This window comes from Cololabis saira, chromosome 11, assembly GCF_033807715.1.
Source record: "Cololabis saira isolate AMF1-May2022 chromosome 11, fColSai1.1, whole genome shotgun sequence".
Classification (NCBI taxonomy): domain Eukaryota; kingdom Metazoa; phylum Chordata; class Actinopteri; order Beloniformes; family Belonidae; genus Cololabis; species Cololabis saira.
Genome location: NC_084597.1, coordinates 46,631,597 through 46,654,111, shown reverse-complemented (window position 1 = coordinate 46,654,111; position 22,515 = coordinate 46,631,597). Strand labels below are relative to the sequence as shown.

Below are 22,515 nucleotides of genomic sequence, written 5' to 3'. Positions count from 1 at the left end.
CTTCCATCAAGCAGGACCTCAGACTTCCTGTTGTTGATTTCCTTGTCCATTCTGTGACGTGCCTGAAGGAAAACAAATACATCCGTACAAAAAAGTTAGTAAAAGAAAAAGAAAAAAGGTCCCCTAGGCTCTAGCTTTACTCTAAAAACAACCTCATCACTCAAAAGAGTGTAACTTTGCTAGATTTCAGTGTGTCTTACCAAATCATCCACCAGGTCTTTGATTGCAGTGATTCCCAATACCACAACGAGAGGAATCAGGGTGGTGTACCAGGGCAGAGTGGAGATGTCTGGAATGATCTAAAAAAAATAAAAGTATATTTATTGGCACACAAAGTAGTTCTTGTTTTCTGCACCGACTGGTGTCATATTCTTCAACATACCTGTAAAATGAGCAGAGCCAGGAAGTAGAGGTTGGCTGCTCTCTTAAACTGCTCATACAGGTTGAGAGGGATGAAGGTGAGAACATTGTACTTGTACGTCTTGATGCCGTTTCCCTGCAGAGAAGAATGACACAGACGAGATATTAGTGCAAACTCTCCTTAAATGCAGAGAAACGGCGCGTAAAAGCTCATTAGAGAACGTTGCAAACTAGACAATAAGGAGGTCAGCTATGTACTCTGGGTAGATTAAAAATCTCCCAAAAGCTTTTATTCATTTTTTTAAGTAAGATAAAACATTTATTTATTTATTTATATTTCTATAAACTGGAAGTACTGATCAAGTACAGCTGTAAATATTTGGGCAGGAAGCAGCTATTAGACTGCTGTGAAAGGTTGGAATAGTAGGGTTTGGTTGGATTCTTTCTGAGTGGGACTTGGAGTCCACCGAGAACGCCATTTCTGAAGACAGACTTCTTATTTGGCAAAACCGAGGGACTGAAGGGGTCCAGTTTGGTGGGCTGAGGATTCCACCTCTTTTCCATTTAAGATGTGGTACTGCTGAGATCACCAAGCCAAATCAAGTCCCTGGAGTGGTTTTTGTTGGCAAAGGGTGGAATGTCCTCTCCAGGTTTCCTCAAGTGGAAAAGTTTAAAAGTGAAAACGTGATGCTTCTGTTGATCAGGGATTCCTCCGGGACACCTCCCTGGGTAGTGCTTCAGTTCAGACATGACCAATCAGGACTTTACTGGTCTACCCATTCTCCGCATTTTCTCTTACACACTCTTACACACATCCATTGGTCAGTGTGGAAACGGCCGAGGCTCCAAGTCCACTTTTACAGCTTCTAAGCCATACTGGGAATACTGGCAGTACAGGCTGAGGCTAAGCCATCAAAACCCAGTCCAGACAAACACACTGTGGAGATGGGGGTTGGGGTCAACATGTCCTCTCTACATTTAAACATATAATGCCATATGTATCGTATTGATACATTGACTTCAAAGACCTCTGTATCATACGGAAGAGTATTAGGGCCAGGCAGGAGAAAAAATATTTGTGAAGGGTAGATTTTTTTTTTATTGTGCACTTCAAGAAAAAAGTCGAAATGTCTGGAAAAAAGTTGAAATTTCGAGAAAAAAGTCGAAATGTCGAGAATAATGTTAAAATACAATTTCGAGAAAAAAGTCGAAATATCGACATTAATGTTGAAATGCAATTTCAAGAATAAAGTCGAAATTTCGCCTTTTTTCTCAACATTTCAACTTTATTCTCGAAATTGTATTTTAACATTAATCTCAACATTTCAACTTTTTTCTCGACATTTCGACTTTTTTCTCGAAATTGCACTTCAAAATTAATCTCGACATTTCGACTTTTTGCATAATTAAAACAAATCTTCCTCCTCTAAAATATTATTTTTATTTTTCTCCTGCCTGGCCCTAATACTCTTCCGTAGTATCACCCCAATACTCAAAAAAGAAAAACAATTTATACAAAAGAGACAAAAAATAAAAACAAATTTAAAGAAATACATAAAATTACTAGCAGCTTATTATTTAATGTGGGACTTCAATGTTTTGATTCCTTCTGTTTCCAACACCTTCTACCCCTAACTTCAAGTAGTGGCAGTTGGTGAGGCTGAAACGTGGCTGGCTGATCAAGTTTCAGTCTTTCCAAACACCAATGACATTCATGCATTCAGACACAAAGAGTTGTGTTCACCAGCTGCTGAAACACCCGGGGGAGGAAACAGCTCAGAGCCAGCAAACAGTTCAGAAGGATTTCTGAGTACAAAAACATCTCCATGATCAACTACACAGCAGGCTTGTGAACGGTTAAACTTACAGAATATTTGCTCTTTTTGATGCACATAAAGACTTTTCTCTGGAACTCCGGCAACTGATGATAGGCCCGATCATTGGCTTTAACCCTCCAGTTGATATCTGGACAAAACAGAACACACAAATAAAAACTAAATAAATGAAAAATCATTTGACTGGCCAAAACAAACATATAAACTTTAAGCTAAAAGAACATTTGATTTGCATGAACGCGGACGCACCACCAGGTCTTGGTACCACTGGGGGACGTGGGACTTCTGGCTCCTCCTCTGCTTCACTTTCAGAGGTCTCATCCAGTTCATCATCCGTCTCATCGTCACTGTATGGCATGACCTCATCATTGGGCCCGTGGGTGCCCTGCCAGGTCACCCCCCGCCGACTCATCTTAGGACCTCAGGCACCTGAGAGAAAGATACGTAGAAATATGGTTACATACACACCTGACCAAAGTCGCCACCGCTCCATCAGGTCAGTTCACTCAGTCAACTCTAGAGGCTCCAGAAGCCCCAGATCAGAGCCTAGCCTAGCCTTTTAAAAATCAATTTCTTTGGGTTCTTTGGTACCCAGTACTCGAGTTGTAAAAAAATATAATATATTACAAACAATAGCACTGACCAAAACACCTGCAGAAATACTGCAGGAATGACATAGCAGCAGTTAAATGCAGCCTTCTGTAAGCTTTAAATATCCACTGGGCTTACATCAAATACATCAAAACACAACAATAAAAAACACTTTTCTGAACTTATCAATATGACTCTGTCCTTCACAGGATAAGTACAATGGATCACTGCAAAAACTCACAATCTTAACAAACTTAACTTAAAGAATATTTGTCTTATTTCTAGTTAAAATGTCTCATTTTAGTAAAAAAATCTCATTACACTTAAAACAAGACTCATCACTGGAAAAAACAACAACAATTTTCACCTGTTCCAAGTAGATTTTCACTTGAAATAAGTGGAAAAAAATCTGCCAGTGGAACAAGATTTTTTTGCTTGTAGGATAAATCCCACTGGCAGATTTTCCTACTTATTTCAAGTGAAAATTTACTTGAAACAGGTGAAAATTGTCAAATACGTTATTTTTCTGGTGATGACTCTAAATGTTGAAATAGCAGTAAAACCACATTCATTGATGAAATGACATAAGGGATGGAAAGGGGGGATGGCAGTTTTACAGGGGGGATGATTTGGACCGTTTTTATTTCAGGGGGGGATGTAATCCCCTCTCATCCCCCCTCAACTCCAGTACTGCTGGTACTGATGCGTCTACCCCAACAGATTACTGCAAGTGAAATTACACTCTCCACCACAGATTAATAGAAGATATGCAACATCCTACTGCATACGCTGACGCACTTCCACTAGAAGTAAAGTGTGTTCTGTTTCTTCTTGTAGAGGGCACCGGTGTTGCATGTCCACTCCAGATGCCAGGTGAACACTGAGTGTTACTCTTACACCTCCATTTCTTTTTTCGTAATAAAACAGTGTTCTCTGCACTCAGTCTCTTGTCCACACTGATAGTCATCCGAGGACTGTGCAGATGACAGGAACTTGACCTGTACTGGAAACCTGAGGTGTGCAAGTGAGTGAAGAGAGGCTACGAGTACAGCCCCCTCTGGTGCTCCTGACCACCAGGTCAGATGAACAACCCTTCAGTCTGTCAGGCAGTAGGTTATCCAGCTGAATGGAGGCATCCACCTGTGTCTTCTAGAGTTTCGTGCTAAGTAATGGAAGTTTAATTGTGTTAAACGCACTGGAGAATTTGAAAAATTGGATCTTCACAGTGCTGCTTGCATTATCCATTATCCACCTGAAAAGCTGTTAGATATCTTGGGTGGGCCGGTAAAAGTCTCTCAGGGATCCTACTATTGGAAAATAGTTGGAAAATTGGAAAATTATGCAGAAAATGTCTTTGCAAATTATTTCAAAAGATGTCCTGTGGTACCTGAAAAGGTATTGGGAAAAGTCAAATAATTGGGGTGGAAAAAAATCCCTTGGGTCGCTCGAATTAAAAACTGTCCAATTTATTATTTAACCCTGGAGGTATAAGAGGTAAAATATCGTCCTTATGGGAGAAATGCAAAACTGAAGGCAACACGACAGACATTTTAAACTTCTTGAAATGATACCACGACAAATGCATGCCATAAAACAAAGCTGGAAGTGGCATAACAAAGTATTAGTTTGACTTTTTCTTTTTTTTGACCAGGTAGCACACATTTCTAAAGCTGCTGCAACGCATTGCAAAACTGCATCTGAAAAACTCTGCAGCAACTAACAAGGTGTGTTGAGCTGTCACATGAAGGATCTGAACGTCTGCTGTTTCAGCTACATCCTCATGACTTTGCCCATCCCACAAACTCTGGTGCAACAATGGCAGAGTTTGGTGAAAATGTCTTGAGAGCTATTGGATCTATAGAGAGAAATATGGCTCATGCAAACATGTCACCCTAAAGAAACGACTTCAATATCTGATGATTAACTGACCTTTAACCAACGCCAAAATATAGATTTAATGATGATTACTACTACTACCACCATTAGTTTTCTCCTTCAAAATCCCCACATTTAATGTTGTTGAACACCATGTCGTACAACTCATTTCATAAACTACATACTGGGCCTTTATTTTTCTGTGGTTTCAGTGTCAAGGAGACAGTAAACTGACATTTCAGGCATGAAAAGACTTGACATTGTACTGTAGAAAGTTTTATGTTTTCATAATACAAAGACTAAAAAGGATGAATGAGTAGAAGGACTTAAACACTACACTAAAAAAAAGGTTAAAATGTTTTACAAAATGTTAAGTCATACTTGATATGTCTCCATAACTAGATGATCACTCTGATCGGTGGTGTTATTCCAGGCATCGTTACTAGACAAACAAACCAGAGATAAAGAGCTGCAGCAGGTTCAGGTTTACGCTCCGATTTGACTGACAAAGCCTGTACTGTAATGTGATATGAGAGGGATGACGTTGCAGGGCTTGTTTGAGAGTTAATGTTCCACATAATAAATGTATATTCATTTGTATATAAAGAATGCAAACACACCCTCTCTATTGTCATATCTCTCCATTTGGAGTCCCTGTATTTGCGCGACTTTAGCTCAACTGCAGGGACGGGTAAAGCTTGAGTTATGGTTTTGCGTCAAAACGACGCCGTGCCTACGGCGTGTGGTACGCGTCGACGCAGAACACACGCCGTCACCGACGCCGTCACTGACCTGCACCTCCCGAAAATTGTAACTACGCGTCGAGGCAACGCAGACGAGAGGGCTGTCATTGGTTCGCTTGGTAGCAACGCATTTCCGGTTTCCAGTTTGAAGCAGTCGTGAACTTTCAGGGCTCTTTTCTTCGTGTATGTGTGATTTTTTTTTTGTTTTGGTTTTTTGCACAATAGTTGTCCTTATCTCTTTGATTTACTGTGACCGGAAAAAGTCGGATAAACCATTCAGGAAAAGATCGCAAACTAGCGGTCGCGGGGGGTACTGCACCGCGGAGAAATGGAGTGACGGAGAAGTCCGAAGGGTTCACGACGGCGCCACGACGAGTGCTCTGCGTTGGTGTGACGCAGAACCATAATTCAGGCTTAAGTCGGTGAAGGAATCCAACATGTTTCAAGCTGAAAAATTTGGGAAAAACCAGATCTATAGGTGCATATGTGAAAAGTAATTGGGAATTTCCTAAGCTATTTTTTCTGAGTAAACTTAAGGAGAATCAGATTAACCCATTACGGTTTCTTTTCAATAACTTTTGATGATTAATAATAAGCTCCAAGGTCAGACTCTGTAGTTTAAAAGCTTTTCAAAAGGGAAAAGCTTCACCTCACAAGACATGAAAGAACATCCTTGAATGAGCTACAACAACATATTGAAATTTAAGTAAGAGGCCTTAAACTATAAGCAGAAACACCATAAAACACAATTAAGCTGCAATGAGCATAACCAAAGCCTTAAAAGGATTTACATGTCAAACCCAGGCCCAGCCCAAAGCCTACAGCTGTAGAAGTGCCAGGAACATAGGAGCAGGTCCAATTTGACCAGAGTTTGGCGGATCCATAAAACGAGCTAAGAAAGAGACAGAATTATTGTTGAAAGCTACAGTTTACAGCGACAGCCACAAGTTATTTTTGATTAGTGCATCACCGCCACCCTCCAGAGTAATGAGGCTACCTGAAGAGATACCACGACCGTACTTTAGCGCATGGCTGTAAGATTCACCCTGATGGACCAGTTTAACAGCCGAGCAGTATTCAGGAACTAAAAGGTCTTATGGAAATGTATAAAAGTTGATATGCTTTAAGTCCTCTATGATCAAAATAAACAAACCAGACACAGAGTACAGGACCTGAAACCAGTAAACCAGGAAAAGGTCAGTGCTCCTGCCAAATCCTCTGAAATGAACAGATGGTTACACCATTAGTGTAATAATCACATTTTTGCCAGTAATGAGTACTGCAATTGATTGCTTACAAATATTTCGACAACTGTAGAAATAAAAAACCTGTTACAGTACTGCTCAAGTTTTTAAAAAACAAACTTCTCTAGTAAAAAAGCAATAACTAGAAAATGGCTGAGTAAAGAATCTCCTACAATCCTTGAATGGATTGAAATAGTTAATGACATCTACAATATGGAACGATTGACTTTTTCTTGAGACATGCTACCAAGAAAGGTGAAAAATACTGGGAAAAATGGAAGTCCTATTTGAACCTAAAATTATTTTCTGTACATGTTTGGTAGAAGAAATATGCCATTGTTTTTGTATTTCCCCTCTGCACAAAAAGAATGGACTTTTGAGTTATGAAAGAATGGGAGACATCTTCCATCTTCCTACGGAACGCTTAGGATCTACAAGAAACCGAGTAAAGGATCTAAAATCCTCTAGCACCCCAATCGGCACAAATGGACACTAAGGACCCAATATATTTTGATAAAAATGTAACCCGGACCCATTCAATCTTGTTTCTACAATATGCATTTCTATACACCTGTGATGACCCTGTCTGTCTTATGTTTTGTTTTTGTTGAAAAACTAAATAAAAATAAAATATAAAAAAAAAAAAACGAACTTCTTAAATTTGACATTTAAGATGCTAAAATAAAATAGCCATGCTGCTACCTTTTGTTGCCACGGACTGGAGTAGTCCGAGCGCCAATTATTTTGTACCATGTCAGGAAGTGGTAATGGGTAGCTAATTGCTACCCATTCCCACTTCCTCATCAGTCCTTGTCAGGCTACAAAGCCATCAGTAAATCCACCTGCAGCCCCGCCACTCCTCCGGAGCCACAGCTAACTTTGAGTGAATGAGGTGGGCGTGTCTCCGTCAGGCTGACCACCCATTTGCAACACAAAGAGGTTTCAAAGCTGCTCTTCTGAAAGCCCATGGGTGAGGTCATGGATAGGCTGTCCAGTCATTTTACAGTCCCAGCCGTACATGAGGATTTATTTGGCAACTGAAGCCCAGTATAACCAGGAGAAAACTAAAAACACCAAAACTACCACAGAAGAAAAAAAAAAATTGACTGACAAGATAGAGCAACATTTTAACTGTGAAACAGGACATGCCAACTTTGAGTATTATTAACAGTCTGTGTAAACATTAAGTGGACAGTCTATTTTGGGAAAATGTTTTGAGAGTAAAAAATGAGAAGGAACACGAGGTGGGCGTTACAGAACCATGGAAACATGTGGAAGCTGAGGCTGTACCATCATAATTATGTAAATTAAAGTGTAAATGTATTCATTTTTTAACATCCCCATAAACTTTGAATTAAAATCAATAAGTGATTTTTTCCCCCTGCCCTAAGGGGGAAATCCCTCTCTCCTGGAGTTAAAGATTATTTAGATCAACAATTCAGCCAGCAAAAAGTAAGTCACACAACAGCAAAGGCACTTTGATTTTGATCTTTGATTCAGGTGAATATTTCCCTTAATAAAACTGACTTTCAAGGATTCAGGGAGTTTTTATTGTCATTTCAGCAAGTGTTAGACATGAGATGGAACAAAATTTGTTCCCCTGGTCTAAGAGCAAGCCCCGTAAGTCAGTGCTTTCATCTATTCATCTTTTCTAATTATACTTAACTATAGACAAGTTTACCGGCCGTTTCCGCTCTACTTCCTAAACTCCTCCCCTGTAAGTAGTTCACTTCCGTTTTTGGGTTTTTCCATTGAAAACAGTGGCAACATTGCTCCGAAAAAGAGGGACAAAATGGATATTTCTAAGAAAAAAAGTGGTTCGGGAACGACATGTCTCGGCAGTTGGATGTAGTAACTCTAGGAAGCACCTGAAGGAGTGGTTGGATAGAGACTGCTGCAACCACAAACCAGCTTCAAAGAGACACGTCCAATGCGCCGCTTTGTTTACCTTTTTTCTGAAGCCACGGACCGGGCTGAAGGCATTACATCTAAAAAACCACCGCGCAACATTTTTGTTTGTTCACACCACTTTGTTGACAAAAAAACAACAAAGGATAATCCATTCCCTGAGTTGTGGTTGGTTTATAATCGCTCTCCCCAGCCAGAGAGGAGTAAACTCAGCCGGCGGATCCGCTGCCTCCCCCGGAGAAAAAACACGGATCTGAGGGTAAGTTCAGCAACTTTAGCTGTGAAGCTGACAGTAGCTACTGTTAATACTGAAGAAGTTGTCATACACTAACATTGCTACTGGTATATTTATAAGGCAGTTGATGGTTTTGAGATGCGTGTGTGTGTGTGTGTGTGCCTGCGTGTGAAAAAATCTGCCAGTGGAACAAGATTTTTTTGCTTGTAATGAGAAGATAAATCTTGTCCCACTGGCAGATTTTTCTACTTATTTCAAATGAAAATGTACTTGAAACAGGTGAAGATTGTCAAATAAGTTATTTTTTTGGTAAATACTCTTGTTTTAAGTGTAATGAGATTTTCTGCATTAATTTTGCTCCATGTTTTTCTCTTCCCCTTTTTTTAGAAGGTCCTGAAACCTGTCACCTGAGGCCGAGCCTGCTACACAAGTGATGTTGTTCATTAAATAAAGATAAACAACAAATACTGTGTGCATTGTATTTTTTAATATTATATATGAATAGTTTTTATAGTGATGTAATTGTGTGGGATGCTTTTGTATTTTACTATGGAGGTAAGGGAACTGTTAATTGAATTTGTGCACATAAATCAAATGTGTGCATATTCTACAGTTGTGCATAAATAAATAGAAATGTAAACATTTAAGTCAAATCAAACATATAATATGTAGTGTATTTTCTCTGTGATTAGAAGATTATGAACATGGATTACAGAGAAAATACACACTATATGTATGATTTGACAAATATTTAAATTTTGTATTTATGCATAACTGTAGAATAATATGCACACATTTGATTTATGTGCACAAATTCGATTGACAGTTCCCTTACCCCATATTTTACTTTTTTTATTCCTGTTAAGATTAAACATATGAATTTTCTTGTTGAAGCCATTTGTTTAGTTTCCTCAAAACTCAAAATTCATCCATTATTAATGTACAGTATGAGCTTACTATGAATGATGAACTGTTAAAAGACATTGTAACACACTAAGGAAGATAAGGCCTATCATTCATTGATCGTAGTTCAGTGCAATAATGAAATGAAATTAAGTTCAATCAAACTTTATTTTCACAGTACAAACATCTGTTGGTTCCTAAATAATTCATTTTAGTTTTAAAATGCTGAGATATTTACTGCAGAACTGTAACCTTCCCTCAACAAAATCATCAATTTTTGAGAGTATGTGAAGTTGGTTGGGTGATGGCGGGAGGCAGAGCTGCAGGAGAATATTCCCAGGGCTGTTCCTCCACTCTTCATGAGTCCTACAGAGTTTCACCTCCTGTGCCGGTTCTGGAGTGGTAGAAGATGCTGTTGGTGACGGCTGGTAAAGATCCTTCCTGTTGTGTGTGTATTGTGATAAAGTTCTTTATTTTCTGTAATGCAATTTAAAAAAAAAAAAAAAGTCATACATTCTGGATTCATTACAAATCAACTGAAATATTGCAAGCCTTTTATTATTTTAATATTGCTGATTATGGTTTACAGTTTAAGATTAAGATTCGCAGAATATTCTAATTTTTTGAGATAGGATATTTGAGTTTTCTTAAGCTGTAAGCCATAATCAGCAATATTAAAATAATAAAAAGCTTGCAAAACTTCAGTTGATTTGTAATGAATCCAGAATGTATGACATTTTTGTTTTTATAATTGCATTAGAGAAAATCACAATATTCTAATTTTCTGAGACAGTCCTGCACTTCATCATCTTCTGACCAGCATTTCTTTCAGACCCAGCTCTTCTGTCAGTGCAGGCAAGCCCGGTTTTCCCATCTCACAGCATTTTCTACCTAGAGAAAAAAAAAGCCAAGTAGACTATGATGTAGTTCGGATAGCAAAAATGAAGACATATATGTCAAATAATCTTGTTACCTTCCATAAGATCGCAGCTGAATGGGAACACGATCTCCAGGTCCAGAAACACGAACATCCCGCAGGTCTGACTTCTCCAGCTTCAGTTACAGCAGCCGAGCTTTAAGCCCTGCATTGTTCAAACACTGGCCAGGCTCGACATTTACTTTCAAATAAACAAAACGACCATGTTTGTATGACATGACAAAACCGACTTTGTCTCTGTGCAGATATTGATAAACCTCAGAAACTTTCAGTTTGTCCATTGCGGATTGCAGGAAGTGGGAGCAGATCAGCTGTCAGTTCTGCTGCTGTCATCACGTTATCATCCCAGTTCTGCACTGAATTCGGGTCGGGAGAGTAACGCCACCTCCAGTTAAAGTCGTAGAACCGTGTTCCCATGGCAAAGACATAGTTGTCGAGAGAAAAAACACACGAACAGCAAGTATTTCGTTTAGGTTTGTGTCCACGCCGTGTCCACGCCGCTGTGTTTATACCGGTAAAAGGCTGCGGAAAACCCTTCCGCCGGAAATGACCCGCATCTATGCAGACGAATGGCAGCGCCCGTGTTTTGGCGCGTAAACTTGTCTATACTACTTATACTAAGTCACGGTTTATTTTTTTTGTCTAAACTGCACCACCACCAGCATGTATACCCAGGGTTTCTATCACTCCCTCTTATCTTCATCTAAAGCTTTGTCAATCACCATATTTCTGTTTTAAGGTAATTATTTTTTTTATAGAAGCCCACATTCCTGTTGCCACCTCGTGTACACCATTAGCAACAAGTGTATGCAAGGGTAACGTATCTGGGGCTAAATGAATCCGTACAAGTCTGAACATGATGTGGAGGGGGAGGAGAAGAACTAAGACTTCTTTGTGCTGAAAGAAGGAAAACCTTACACCAGATCAATGAAACCCTTATCAATTCTGCAAATCTGGTGGAAATTTGTGTACACGTCATTGCATACTGATTGTACACAAAGCTGCGCATACATGACTCTTTCATAAATCTAATCTTATTTCCACTTCCATTGTAGCGAGAGGTGGATGTTAACATCCCCCTTATCATTTGCTTGTAAGAACAATGTTTGTAGTTAAAACTACTTAGACGGGAGACTGAAAGCAAGAGTAGAGGACAGAAATCAGACCGTTCATCCCCAGTCTCTTCTTAAAGTTGCATAGGCAAGGTCCCAGTGCATTTTCTTAAAAATACTTGAAATAGACTAAAAATAGTAGATATTAGTTCATATATCTGAAAAGTCATGCGGTTTGTGTGCACGAGTGAAATGCTGCTAAACTTCAGCGTGTGACACCATATCTGAGCATTCTGTAACTGTTCAAATACTGCAAGCTAAGACAAAATAAGGTAACTTCACAGACAGATATTCCACTCGAGGACATTCAGTGATCAAGATGAACTCAAGGACTGACCTGAAGCTGGTAGACCTCTGTAACTGTACACATTCTAGTGTTTTGAAGACACATCTACTCACGTCATGATCCACTCCACACGCTTTGGAGCGCCACACCAAAGAAACAAAGGGCCTAAAATAAAGCCCTGCGTCACACCTATACCTTCCTACGAGTCATTAAAAGGTATGCAACCTGTCAAAATACACATTTCTTCATAGGTAAAAATGGAGAAAAGGAAGCCAACATTAATGGAAAAAAAAAAAGAAAAGGAGATACTAGTGTATGCACGCTCTTTTTTCAAGCACCGAGAAACCTTTTCACTGGTTTCCTTAGTGGACAAATTTTGTATCAAAGATATTTTTGTGCAAAATTTCAGCTCAATTGTGTAGTTACTTGAAAGTGGTAACTTTCCATCTAAAACCAACAGCTGTCATTGGAAAAAAAGTGACATATTTAAAGCAATTTAGATTCAAAACCAGTGATGAATTCTCATATTTTGTTAAAGAAATAAAAAGAAGCTTGGGTTTATAATCAAGATGCCAGTTCCACATGGATTATGTAGAAGGATTGCGAGGACACGGGGGTGCACATCACCCACGTGGAGACTGAGAAATTCACAGTTGGCTTTAAATTATAATTGTTTGATTGTAAAACACTTTGGTCATGTCTCTGATGCTAAAAATATGGGCTTGAACAAGTTACCCATACAGGAAACGGTGCACCTACGTATAAATGTGAACACAAGCACAAAAGCATTTTTTTTTTAATTGTTTCAAAGATTTACACTAAAACACCTGCGCCTGAATGCAGAAAACCGAAAGCAAGTGGAGACTGTGAGAATCACCTGTGTCAGACAGGGTTTCGGTGTTAGAGTATCCCTATAACAACAGGGAGGGGGAGGGGGATGAGCGATTCAGAAGAGCATACCTAAGTGACGACAGTGAAACCTGAGAGGTGGGAGGAGGTGAAGATCCCGCTGCTGATACTGTTTACTCTCCTTTGACCAAAACTCACATCAGTGTTGATATATGGATAAAAGCGTGCAGATATTTACTTCAAATATTAACTTTTGTGTTGCATGTCAACCTCTCAAAAATACAGACAAGTGGATAATTCCATTAGAGTTTCCTCAGCTTTGGTTATTCATTTAGGATTATTACAAGTATGATCTAGAACAGCGGTCGGCAACCCAAAATGTTGAAAGAGCCATATTGGACCAAAAACACAAAAAACAAATATGTCTGGAGCCGCAAAAAATGAAGTCTTGTATAAGCCTTAGAATGAAGGCAACACATGCTGCATGTTTCTATATTAGTTATAACTGGGGGAAGTTTTTTTTTTCATTATGCACTTAGAGAAAAAAGTTGAAATGTCAAGAAAAAAGTTGAAATTTCGAGAAAAAAGTCGAAATGTCAAGATTAATGTTGACGTACAATCTTGAGAAAAAAGTCGAAATTTCTAGAAAAAAGTCGAAATGTTGAGATTAGAAAGGAAAAAAAGAAGAAAAAAAGAAAAAAGAACAAAAGAGAAAAAGAGGAAAAAAGAAGGAAAAAAGGAAAGAAAAAGGTCAATCATTTTTGAAAAAGCTCCAGGAGCCACTAGGGCGGCGCTAAAGAGCCGCATGCGGCTCTAGAGACGCGGGTTGCCGACCCCTGATCTAGAAAGACTAAAAGGAAGTGTTAAAAATGAATGATTGATAAACATAATACACCCAGTGATGGACTGGTGGCCTGTCTAGGGTGCCCCCTGGCTTGTGCCAAAAAAGAGATGTGCCCCCTTGCCCCCCAACTGGAAGAGGGTAAAGACAATAAAGACGGATGTGAAATACAATAAATGAGGAGGTTCTGTGAATCAAAGCCTGTTTCCCAGCTCTGCTTGCGCCCGAAGCTGCAGGCCACTAGCAATGCCTGAAATACCTGACCTTTATCTCCGACTTAACTAATAGCAACTGGATTGACAAGGAAGAATGTACAAAATGGGAAAAAAAGTAAATAAATAAGAGAAACATAATTTGTTCTGCTATTACTGGTCGATAAATCACAGAAACAGAACTGCTTCTATGAAACCAACTTGATTTTCTATTTAAACGATTACTTTGTGGCTGTTTTTGCCATCTGATAAAGTTTAAATATGCAACATAAAATAAATTTCTTTGGTAGCAATTTGCTGTAAGCACCAGCAAATTCAGGTTAATGGAAAAAGAAAAGAAACAAGTTCCTGATGTGACAAAGATCTCGCCACATGTCAGCAGGAGGAAATATGTACAAGCAGAAGTGTGTCAAAATCATTGCAACCATCAAGCAGTTAACGCAACTAGATGTTTGAGACCAGAATCTCTCTATTAGCTGAAAAATCCATGTGAACAGTGGAGGTCGTCCCGGTATGATTTCCATTAATACACCGACTCAGCAGGAAGTGTGACACAAAAACACAATATTCACTACGTTTCTCTCTTACGTCATTTTCTACCTGTTTTTCTCTTTTCTGTTCAAAGCTCATAGTCTTTAAAATTAATATGATTTTCAAAAGCGCAAAAAACCAAACAGGAAAACATCCAACCACAGGGTCATCTCAAAATTAAATGGACTTTAGCAATATTACAGTTAGAACATGATATGTTCCATTTGCATGAATATGCATTGCACCATTGATCAAATTTATTTTTGGTTCAGTTAAAAAAAAAAAAAAAAAAGATGATCATCTGGAAAATGTTCTCTAACTCAGACGGATTCTGGATTTACTAACAGTTAAGGAAAAAACATGCACTTGTTTTTTTAAACAGAAACAAATAAACACTTGTTTTAAATGTAATTTATGTTCCTGAGGTTTTGCACACAAAGTACATTTCTGGGTTATGAGGGGCAATACATTGAAACAGAACACACACACATGCACACACACATGCACACACACAAACATACACACACCTCTGACACTTTTCTCTGCAAGTTGCTTTTCACTGATAATGAAGCTTAATGAACTTCAACTGGCATGTTCAGTATTCTGCTCGCAGCAGGAGTCCAGACAATGAGCCAAACACACACAAGCGGTTGGTCCACAGAGACAACAGCGTGTGCATCCACACTCCAAAGTCAATGAGCAAGGCAACGCTGGTTCTCAAGCCACTGCAGACTGACTCTTCCCATTTACAGCGGGAATATGAAGTTACCCTCCAACAACACGCACACCAACATCTCAACCTCTGCACACAAGGTTCCTTTGAGTACCACTTTGCATCTGTTGTTCTCCTGCTGTACATGTGATGACTGTCAACATGGCTAAACCCATGGCAGCAGCGTCTGTACAGTCTTAGAAAACTGTCCTAATTCCATGTCGATTCATCCTTGATGTCCATGTTTTATCGCTCTTTCATTGAGTCTGTTTTAACTTTTTCCTTCATTTGTTGGTTTTCATCACTAAGGGTAAAGCAGAAAACTGTTCTTACCAAGGTGGTTAATGTCTGTAGCAAAATAATTGGCTCTGCTCAGGTAACTCTACAGGACCTGTAGAACAAACAGCTGTATAGGAAAGCAAATACTATCCTATCAGACTTTCTCATCCTCTACACCAAGAGTTTCATTTTCTTCCATCGGTTACATTGCTCAGACTTCCACTTCTCAAAACCAACAGACATAAACATTCTTTTGTACCTTCTGCCATCTCCCTTCTCAATTCCATGAGGAAAAGGTAGCTATTGTGGGGCTTGGATTTTTAGATTTAAAGTCGTTGTCCTTTTTTTACTATGTGTATATGTCTACATATTGCTGCATGATTAATTGCCCCATTGGGGACAAATAAAAGTTATTGATTGATTAAAAGTAAAGGAATTCTGTTTATTGACCCATTATTGACACAGGGGCTAGAATAGATAAAGGGTACTTATGAAGCCACTGTGATGGTGTACATATAAATTGGAGGTGTGGGGGGAGGTTCAAGTGAAACTGAGCAGGATTCGTGCAAATTTCATTACACAGTTCAAAGCAAAAGAGACTGATTAGATAAAAACTTAAACTGAACCGTGGCAGACATTTTAGTGTTGAGATGCATTAATCATTTTAGACCACTCCTATGAAAAACACCCAAGAAATGTAAAACATGCTCCAGAGTCTCCAACTCCAAAAATCTTTCAACCCATTTGCCTCCAAACTGAATTCAAATTCTCAGTCACTGCTTTCAAGGTTGGAGATTTCCATACTGAGACGAAGATTTCCCTACTCAAAAGGACACGAAACTTGCTTTGTCAACAGAAGAAAAGGGTTTGTTTTACGTTTAATGGAAAAACAAACACTTGGAGGCACACACCCAACATCTACTACTGTGTTCATTCACAACACACACACCAAGAGTTCGTCCTCGTAACATTGTGATGGTCTTTAAAGTACGAGAGAGTGGAAATATATCATATAGCAGTTTAAAGCAACATGCTACATTATCAAATATAGCTATGAAATAATCCATCCATTTTCTATACCTGATTAATGCTAAGTTTACAGAGTATAGGCAATTTTAAATCAATCAACCCAACATCCATGTTTTTGGACTGTGGGACAGGAAACTTTTTTGCTGTGAGGCAACAGATCTAGCCACTAAGCCACTATGCTGTACAAACACAGAACTGATATTAATATGCAGATTTATACTAATGTACTTTAAATACTTGTTTATGACTTTGCCAATTTCAAGCAAGCATTCAGGTGCCTTGAATTTCATAAAGGATATTGCTTTTATTTTGAAGGTTTTGGGTCAAACGTCAAACTGCAACAACCATCAACAAAACAAAATATCCTGTAGAGGCTTAAAAGAAAAGAAAAGACAATATGGTCAGATCACAAAAGAGGGGAGAAAAAGTGCTTAAAACAGCAAAGGCAGCAAGAAAACCACATGTGCACACTCTTGCACACAATTGCCTGGAAATAAATAAATAGAGGATTGCTCACTCCTACTCTCATCTTAAAGTTGCAGATACAGTATATATGGAAAGGTTTGTGTGTACAGATTATTTATTAGTGACATCTCAAGCAAAATGCTGCTTATGCAGGCATAAATAAGACAATGCTTATATGAACATTTTTTAAATGTAACAAAGTATGAAAGAAGGTTCCCCTTAAATTTTAAAAGCATCAATTAATCTCTCTCAAAATGTCCACAACCACAGAATGTTGCCATTTAGTGGACAATTTCTTTGCTCATGCTCCGTTTCTCCTCAGTTATCAGTGATCACAGGGGATTGTGTTACGCCAATATTTCCCTGAAGCTGACACCCAGAAATAAAAAGGTAATTAGGCAGCATCACAAATAAAAGCACAAGTGTAAAAATCCAGTAAAAGGACAAGAAATTTAATCTTTGACTTTATCCTCTATTTCAATAATGTTTGCCTGCTAACAAACATAGGCTATTAACTTCTCTGTACTTTGGGTTTCAGAGATCAGCTTATAATATTTAGCCCAATAATATAATAAATGTTAATGGTTCAATTTACATGTTCACTAAACTGAATGATCCTTTTGTTGAACGCAGAATGTGTCATGTGTCATAATATTGATTGTCTGTCTTCATAGATCAGATTTGGACAAAAATGTACTTGAAAATAACTGGGAAAAAAATATAGATCCATTCAAAGAAGTTGGTTTTGTATGTTTTAGGAAAGAAAAATAAAAACACCCTTAACGGAGCAAGGACATGAACCATTTTATTAGGATTGTATAAAGGTAGTCCTTTTTTGTATTTATTAAATCGAGATAAATAAATACCAAGAATCCTCCCCCTTCAAAAGGAAAAGGTGAATTCAGCATCAGCCGCCCAGGTGACCAAAAACATTGGCCAAGCCCGTGGTAAGTAAAAACTGCCTAAAACTTTAGTCAAAGCAGTCAAATACACAGACGACAGTAATGAATTTGGACGACTTACCCCCGCAGATTTGTTTTAAAACAGTTGTAAAGCCTCGGTCGATGTCCTGGGCGCTGTGTCAGAGCACCATATTTCCCTGTTCTTCCTGCTTGTAGAGGCGCCTGTGCTCCCCGCCCTGCTGCCCTTCTGCCCAGATGCCTCGTCTGCTCTGCCGCACAAACCTGCCGGACCGGTCCGACGCCCCCGCGGCTAAAAACAACACCTGGGGAGCGGCGCTGAGAGCCGGGCTTTACCTGCGGAAGTGGCTGCGCAGCGCTGCGGAGGTGCGCTGGTCACGTGACGCACGGCTAAATTGAATTTTTAATTGTCCCAGGTGGGGGTTTAGGCGGAGTTACACTACTTGGCTACTTTTACTGTCAAATCTGGCATTTGTATTGTAGACTCATTAATACTTTTGGCCGACGAGAGCTTTTGGTCAGAAGTTTAAATGAAAAGTAGGGTATCATACCCGTCCCTTGAAATATGGAATTGTTACATAGGCCTAATTGGGAATTAAAGGTTGCGGTCCGTATTGAACCAATACGGACATATATTATACTTTTATTTATTGATGTCATAATATACAGGTGAAGGTCGGAAAATTTAAATATATTGCAAAACTTTATTCTAAAGGTGAAACAAATACTATTATTTCCGACTACATTCAAAGTGAGATATTTCAAGCCTTTATTTGTTATAATTTTGATGATTATAGCTCACAGTTTATGAAACCCCAAATCAAAAAAATCTCAAAAAATGTGAATATTTTATGAAATCAATAAACAATTCAATCATCAAAATTATAACAAATAAAGACTTAACATATCTTGATTTGCATATAATAAGACTAGGTAATATATTAGTTTCGCCTTTTAAGTTGAATTATTGAAATAAATTAACTTTTACACCATATTCTTCACCTGTAGGTTATATTCTACATCTTGGCTGATGGACATACATACCATAGGAGGATATTTCAGTTGCTATATGGTTGTCTGTTTGTACAGTCATGCAAGTTCAATGCTATTAAAGCACTTTAAAATGAAAGCGTTTTGTTTTTTCATATAAAATAAACACATTTCTATGCAGTTTAGAAGTTTTGGGGATGTCCCTTTTTTTTGGCGACTGCGCTGCTGAAATCCGGGCGTTATTTCTATTTCTGAAAGGTGGTAACCAGTAACAGGTCTTCATTTAGACCAAGCACCTTGTTTGAGAATTCCCCTATTGTGTAGAAAAACAATTATAAAAATACATTTGAATTCCAACGGACCCAAATCATTTAAAGTCCCTTATAGCATATAGGCCTATCGGAAATTATTTGGCGACTTTCTATGTTAAATGACTATTCCGTTGAAATTCACCAATGCCTGGAGAAAAGATGACGTGTGCCCATGACAGCTTTCTGCTCCTCAGATGTCGCTTCTCCATAGGAAACATACATAGAGACATGTGAATGAATTTCTAGAACTATGGCCATCTTGTGTGGAGCAACGACTTTATAGGCCGAAGTGAAAACCTAAATTATGTGAAAAATAAATAAAGAATTTAAAAATTAATTAATTAATGAAAAATGAACATAAGATACATATGTAGCCAAGTGAACAGGGGTTACTGTGTTTTTTGTGTTAGCTGAGCCCTAATACAATGTGTACTGTCACTTTAAGGCCAGCCAGGTTGAATATCGTGTGAGAACCAGGAAGTCACGCGAGACGTAAATGCCCGCGAAACGTAAATGCCCGCGAACCGTCGTCTTCGTAATGCAAACAATGGCAGAGGTGTATTTCTTGTCTGTGAGAGTGTGTGATGGGTTTGAGCCGTGAAAACCTTATATCACAGAGGAAATACGTGACTGAGTGAAGGAGTTAGAGCGGACCGGTAATTGAGCCGTCTGACGAGCGTGTGTGACTGAGAACGTCGTGTTTACTTCTCGTCGGTCGGGGGTTCGTGTATTGAGTCCACGGTGTCGGGAGCCGCAATAGACGACCACGGGTCAGCGTAAGTGGCACATAATGGACTGAAATATTAGTTACTGTTATAATTTCAGTGTTAAAGGCTGGTTATGAAGCTATATGTTGTGTTACCCATGTAGAGGGGAGACAGAGCCGTGTGAGCTGCATCCAGGTGCAGGATCAGGCTCTGAAGCTACAAGTTAGAGTAAGTGAGGACATGATTTTGGTTTTTGAATGTACAAGTTCATTAAAGGTCACCGGAGGCTGAATTCGAAAACAAGGCGTGATGCATTTCCACTTCCGCGCATCGACGAGGGTCTGGATGCCCTGAGTGGTGCGGCTTTCTTCTCAACCATCGATCTTGCAAGCGGATACCACCAGGTTGTGATGAATGAGAAGGATAGAGACAAAACAGCATTCACAACACCTTTTGGGCTATACGAGTACCTACGAATGCCCTTCGGGCTAACTAACGCCCCTAGAACGTTTCAGCGTTTGATGCAGGCCACGATGAGTGATTTAGCCTTCCAGATTGTGTTGATTTATTTAGATGACTTGCTTGTGTTTTCTCCAACCTTCCAGGACCACTTGGAGAGACTTGAGACCGTTCTGAAGAGATTGAAAGAGACAGGTCTGAAAGTTAAAGTGGAAAAGTGTCATTTTCTCCAACCTGAGGTTAGGTTCCTTGGCCACCAGGTCTCAGCCCAAGGCATAGACACAGATCCAGAAAAGATAAGTGCAGTGAAGTCATGGCAGATCCCTAGCACTGTAAAAGATCTTAGGTCGTTTTTGGGGTTTTGCAGTTACTATAGGAGGTTCATAGAGGGGTTTTCACAGATTGCAGGGCCTCTTCATGATGTTGTTACTGCATGTGTCACGGAAAGCAGCCAGGTCAGGGCTAATCAGCTGTTCAGGTCGTCATGGAGACCAGAGTGTCTAAGAGCTTTTGAGCATTTGAAAGAAAAGCTAACCAGTGCTCCCACACTAGGCTATGCAGATTTCCATCTTCCTTTTATACTAGAGACAGATGCCAGCAGCCTGGGTTTAGGGGCGGTTCTACATCAGGAACAAAGGGGAAGGAAGACAGTTATAGCATATGCCAGTAGGAGGCTCAGAGGGGCAGAAAAGAATGATCAGAACTATAGCAGCATGAAGCTTGAGCTCCTAGCCTTAAAGTGGGCAGTCACCGAAAAATTTAGGAGTTATCTTTTGGGGTCAAAGTTCACCATCATCACCGATAACAACCCCCTGTGCCACCTCTCCACAGCCAGTTTAGGAGCCATTCAGCAGCGGTGGGTTTCTCAGTTGGCCGTGTTTGATTTTGATGTAAAGTATCGCCCCGGCAGGTGTAATACTGCTGCTGATGCCCTTTCTCGGCGACCAGCAAATGGTGAGCCAGAACCCGATAGTGAGGATGCAGAATATGATGGGTGTGTAGCCATATGTAACACTCTCAAGACAGGTACAGCCCTAGACTTAGATCTAGTGACAGCAGGTGTTGAGTGTTGTAAGCTCAGACAGTTAAGTGCAGCTGAGGTCAGCGAGACAGGAGCTAACAGTGTGGCCCAGGACAACACTCCCACACTCCCTGGATATTCCAAAGCAGAGCTCCAGAGCTTCCAAGAGTCTGACCCAGCGCTCAGAGTTTTGAGAGGGTTTTGGGATAAACAAAGGAAACCAACTTACCAGGAAAAGAAAACTCTAACAAAGCCAGTCTGCTCTTTGTTAAAACAGTGGCCGCGTCTACAGGAGAAAGATGGACTTCTGTACAGAGTGATTGAAGATGCGCACACTGGAACCTGCCATCAGCTCCTGCTGCCGGACTGTCTGAAGGAGCAGGTTTTCAAAAGCGTTCACGAGCAAATGGGACATCAAGGAATCGAAAGGACGTTGGGCCTGTTGAGACAAAGATGTTTTTGGGTGGGTATGTATGGGGATGTTGAGCAGTGGGTGAAGAAATGTCAGAGGTGTGTGTTAACAAAAATGCCACAGCCAAAGATTCAAGCACCACAGACTCCATTCTTGGCCACCCACCCACTTGAGGTTGTTGCTATGGATTACACAACACTGGAACGTGCCACAGATGGTCGTGAAAATGTACTTGTAATGACAGATGTGTTTACTAAGTTCAGTCAGGCCTTTGCCACACGTGATCAGAAGGCAGAAACTACTGCTAAAGTCATCCTGAAAGAGTGGTTTCTAAAATATGGAGTACCAGAGCGCCTACACTCTGATCAGGGCAGGAATTTTGAAAGTTATGCAGATTGTATGGAGTGAAGAAAACCAGAACAACGCCACATCACCCACAAGGGAACCCCCACTGTGAAAGGTTCAATCGCACTCTGCATGATCTTTTGCGTACACTTCCCCCTGAGAAGAAGCGGCGTTGGCCTGAACACCTTTCAGAGCTTGTGTATGCGTACAATGTCACACCACACTCGACCACGAGGTATTCACCCTATTATTTGCTGTTTGGAGTTCACCCTCATCTTCCCATTGATGCACTGCTGGGCCATGAACAGGAGAACAGTGATAAACCAGACTGGTTGGCTGTACACCAGGAGCGTCTTCAAGATGCACATGCCAGAGCGAGAGAATGTGCTGAACGAAAGGCTGA

At 39.8% G+C, this 22,515-nt stretch overlaps 1 protein-coding gene and 1 long non-coding RNA gene across 2 annotated transcripts in view; one reads left to right on the top strand and one right to left on the bottom strand.

Annotated features, from left to right (window-relative positions):
• The window catches only part of atp8b1 (ATPase phospholipid transporting 8B1), a 39,877-nt gene extending 21,729 nt beyond the window's left edge, over positions 1-18,148 (bottom strand). The window contains exons 1-6 of the mRNA XM_061734616.1: positions 17,971-18,148; positions 2,445-2,624; positions 2,228-2,325; positions 383-496; positions 201-299; positions 1-62 (exon numbers count right to left, since the gene is read on the bottom strand). Of these exons, the coding sequence (XP_061590600.1) occupies positions 1-62; positions 201-299; positions 383-496; positions 2,228-2,325; positions 2,445-2,607 (536 nt within the window). The 5' untranslated portion in view covers positions 2,608-2,624; positions 17,971-18,148. The remainder of the gene's footprint in view (positions 63-200; positions 300-382; positions 497-2,227; positions 2,326-2,444; positions 2,625-17,970) is intronic.
• On the top strand, positions 8,316-9,256 carry LOC133454826 (uncharacterized). Its single transcript, XR_009783455.1, has 2 exons — positions 8,316-8,815; positions 9,179-9,256. It is a non-coding gene; the product is annotated as an uncharacterized LOC133454826 (long non-coding RNA).
• Positions 18,149-22,515: the final 4,367 nt, after the last annotated feature.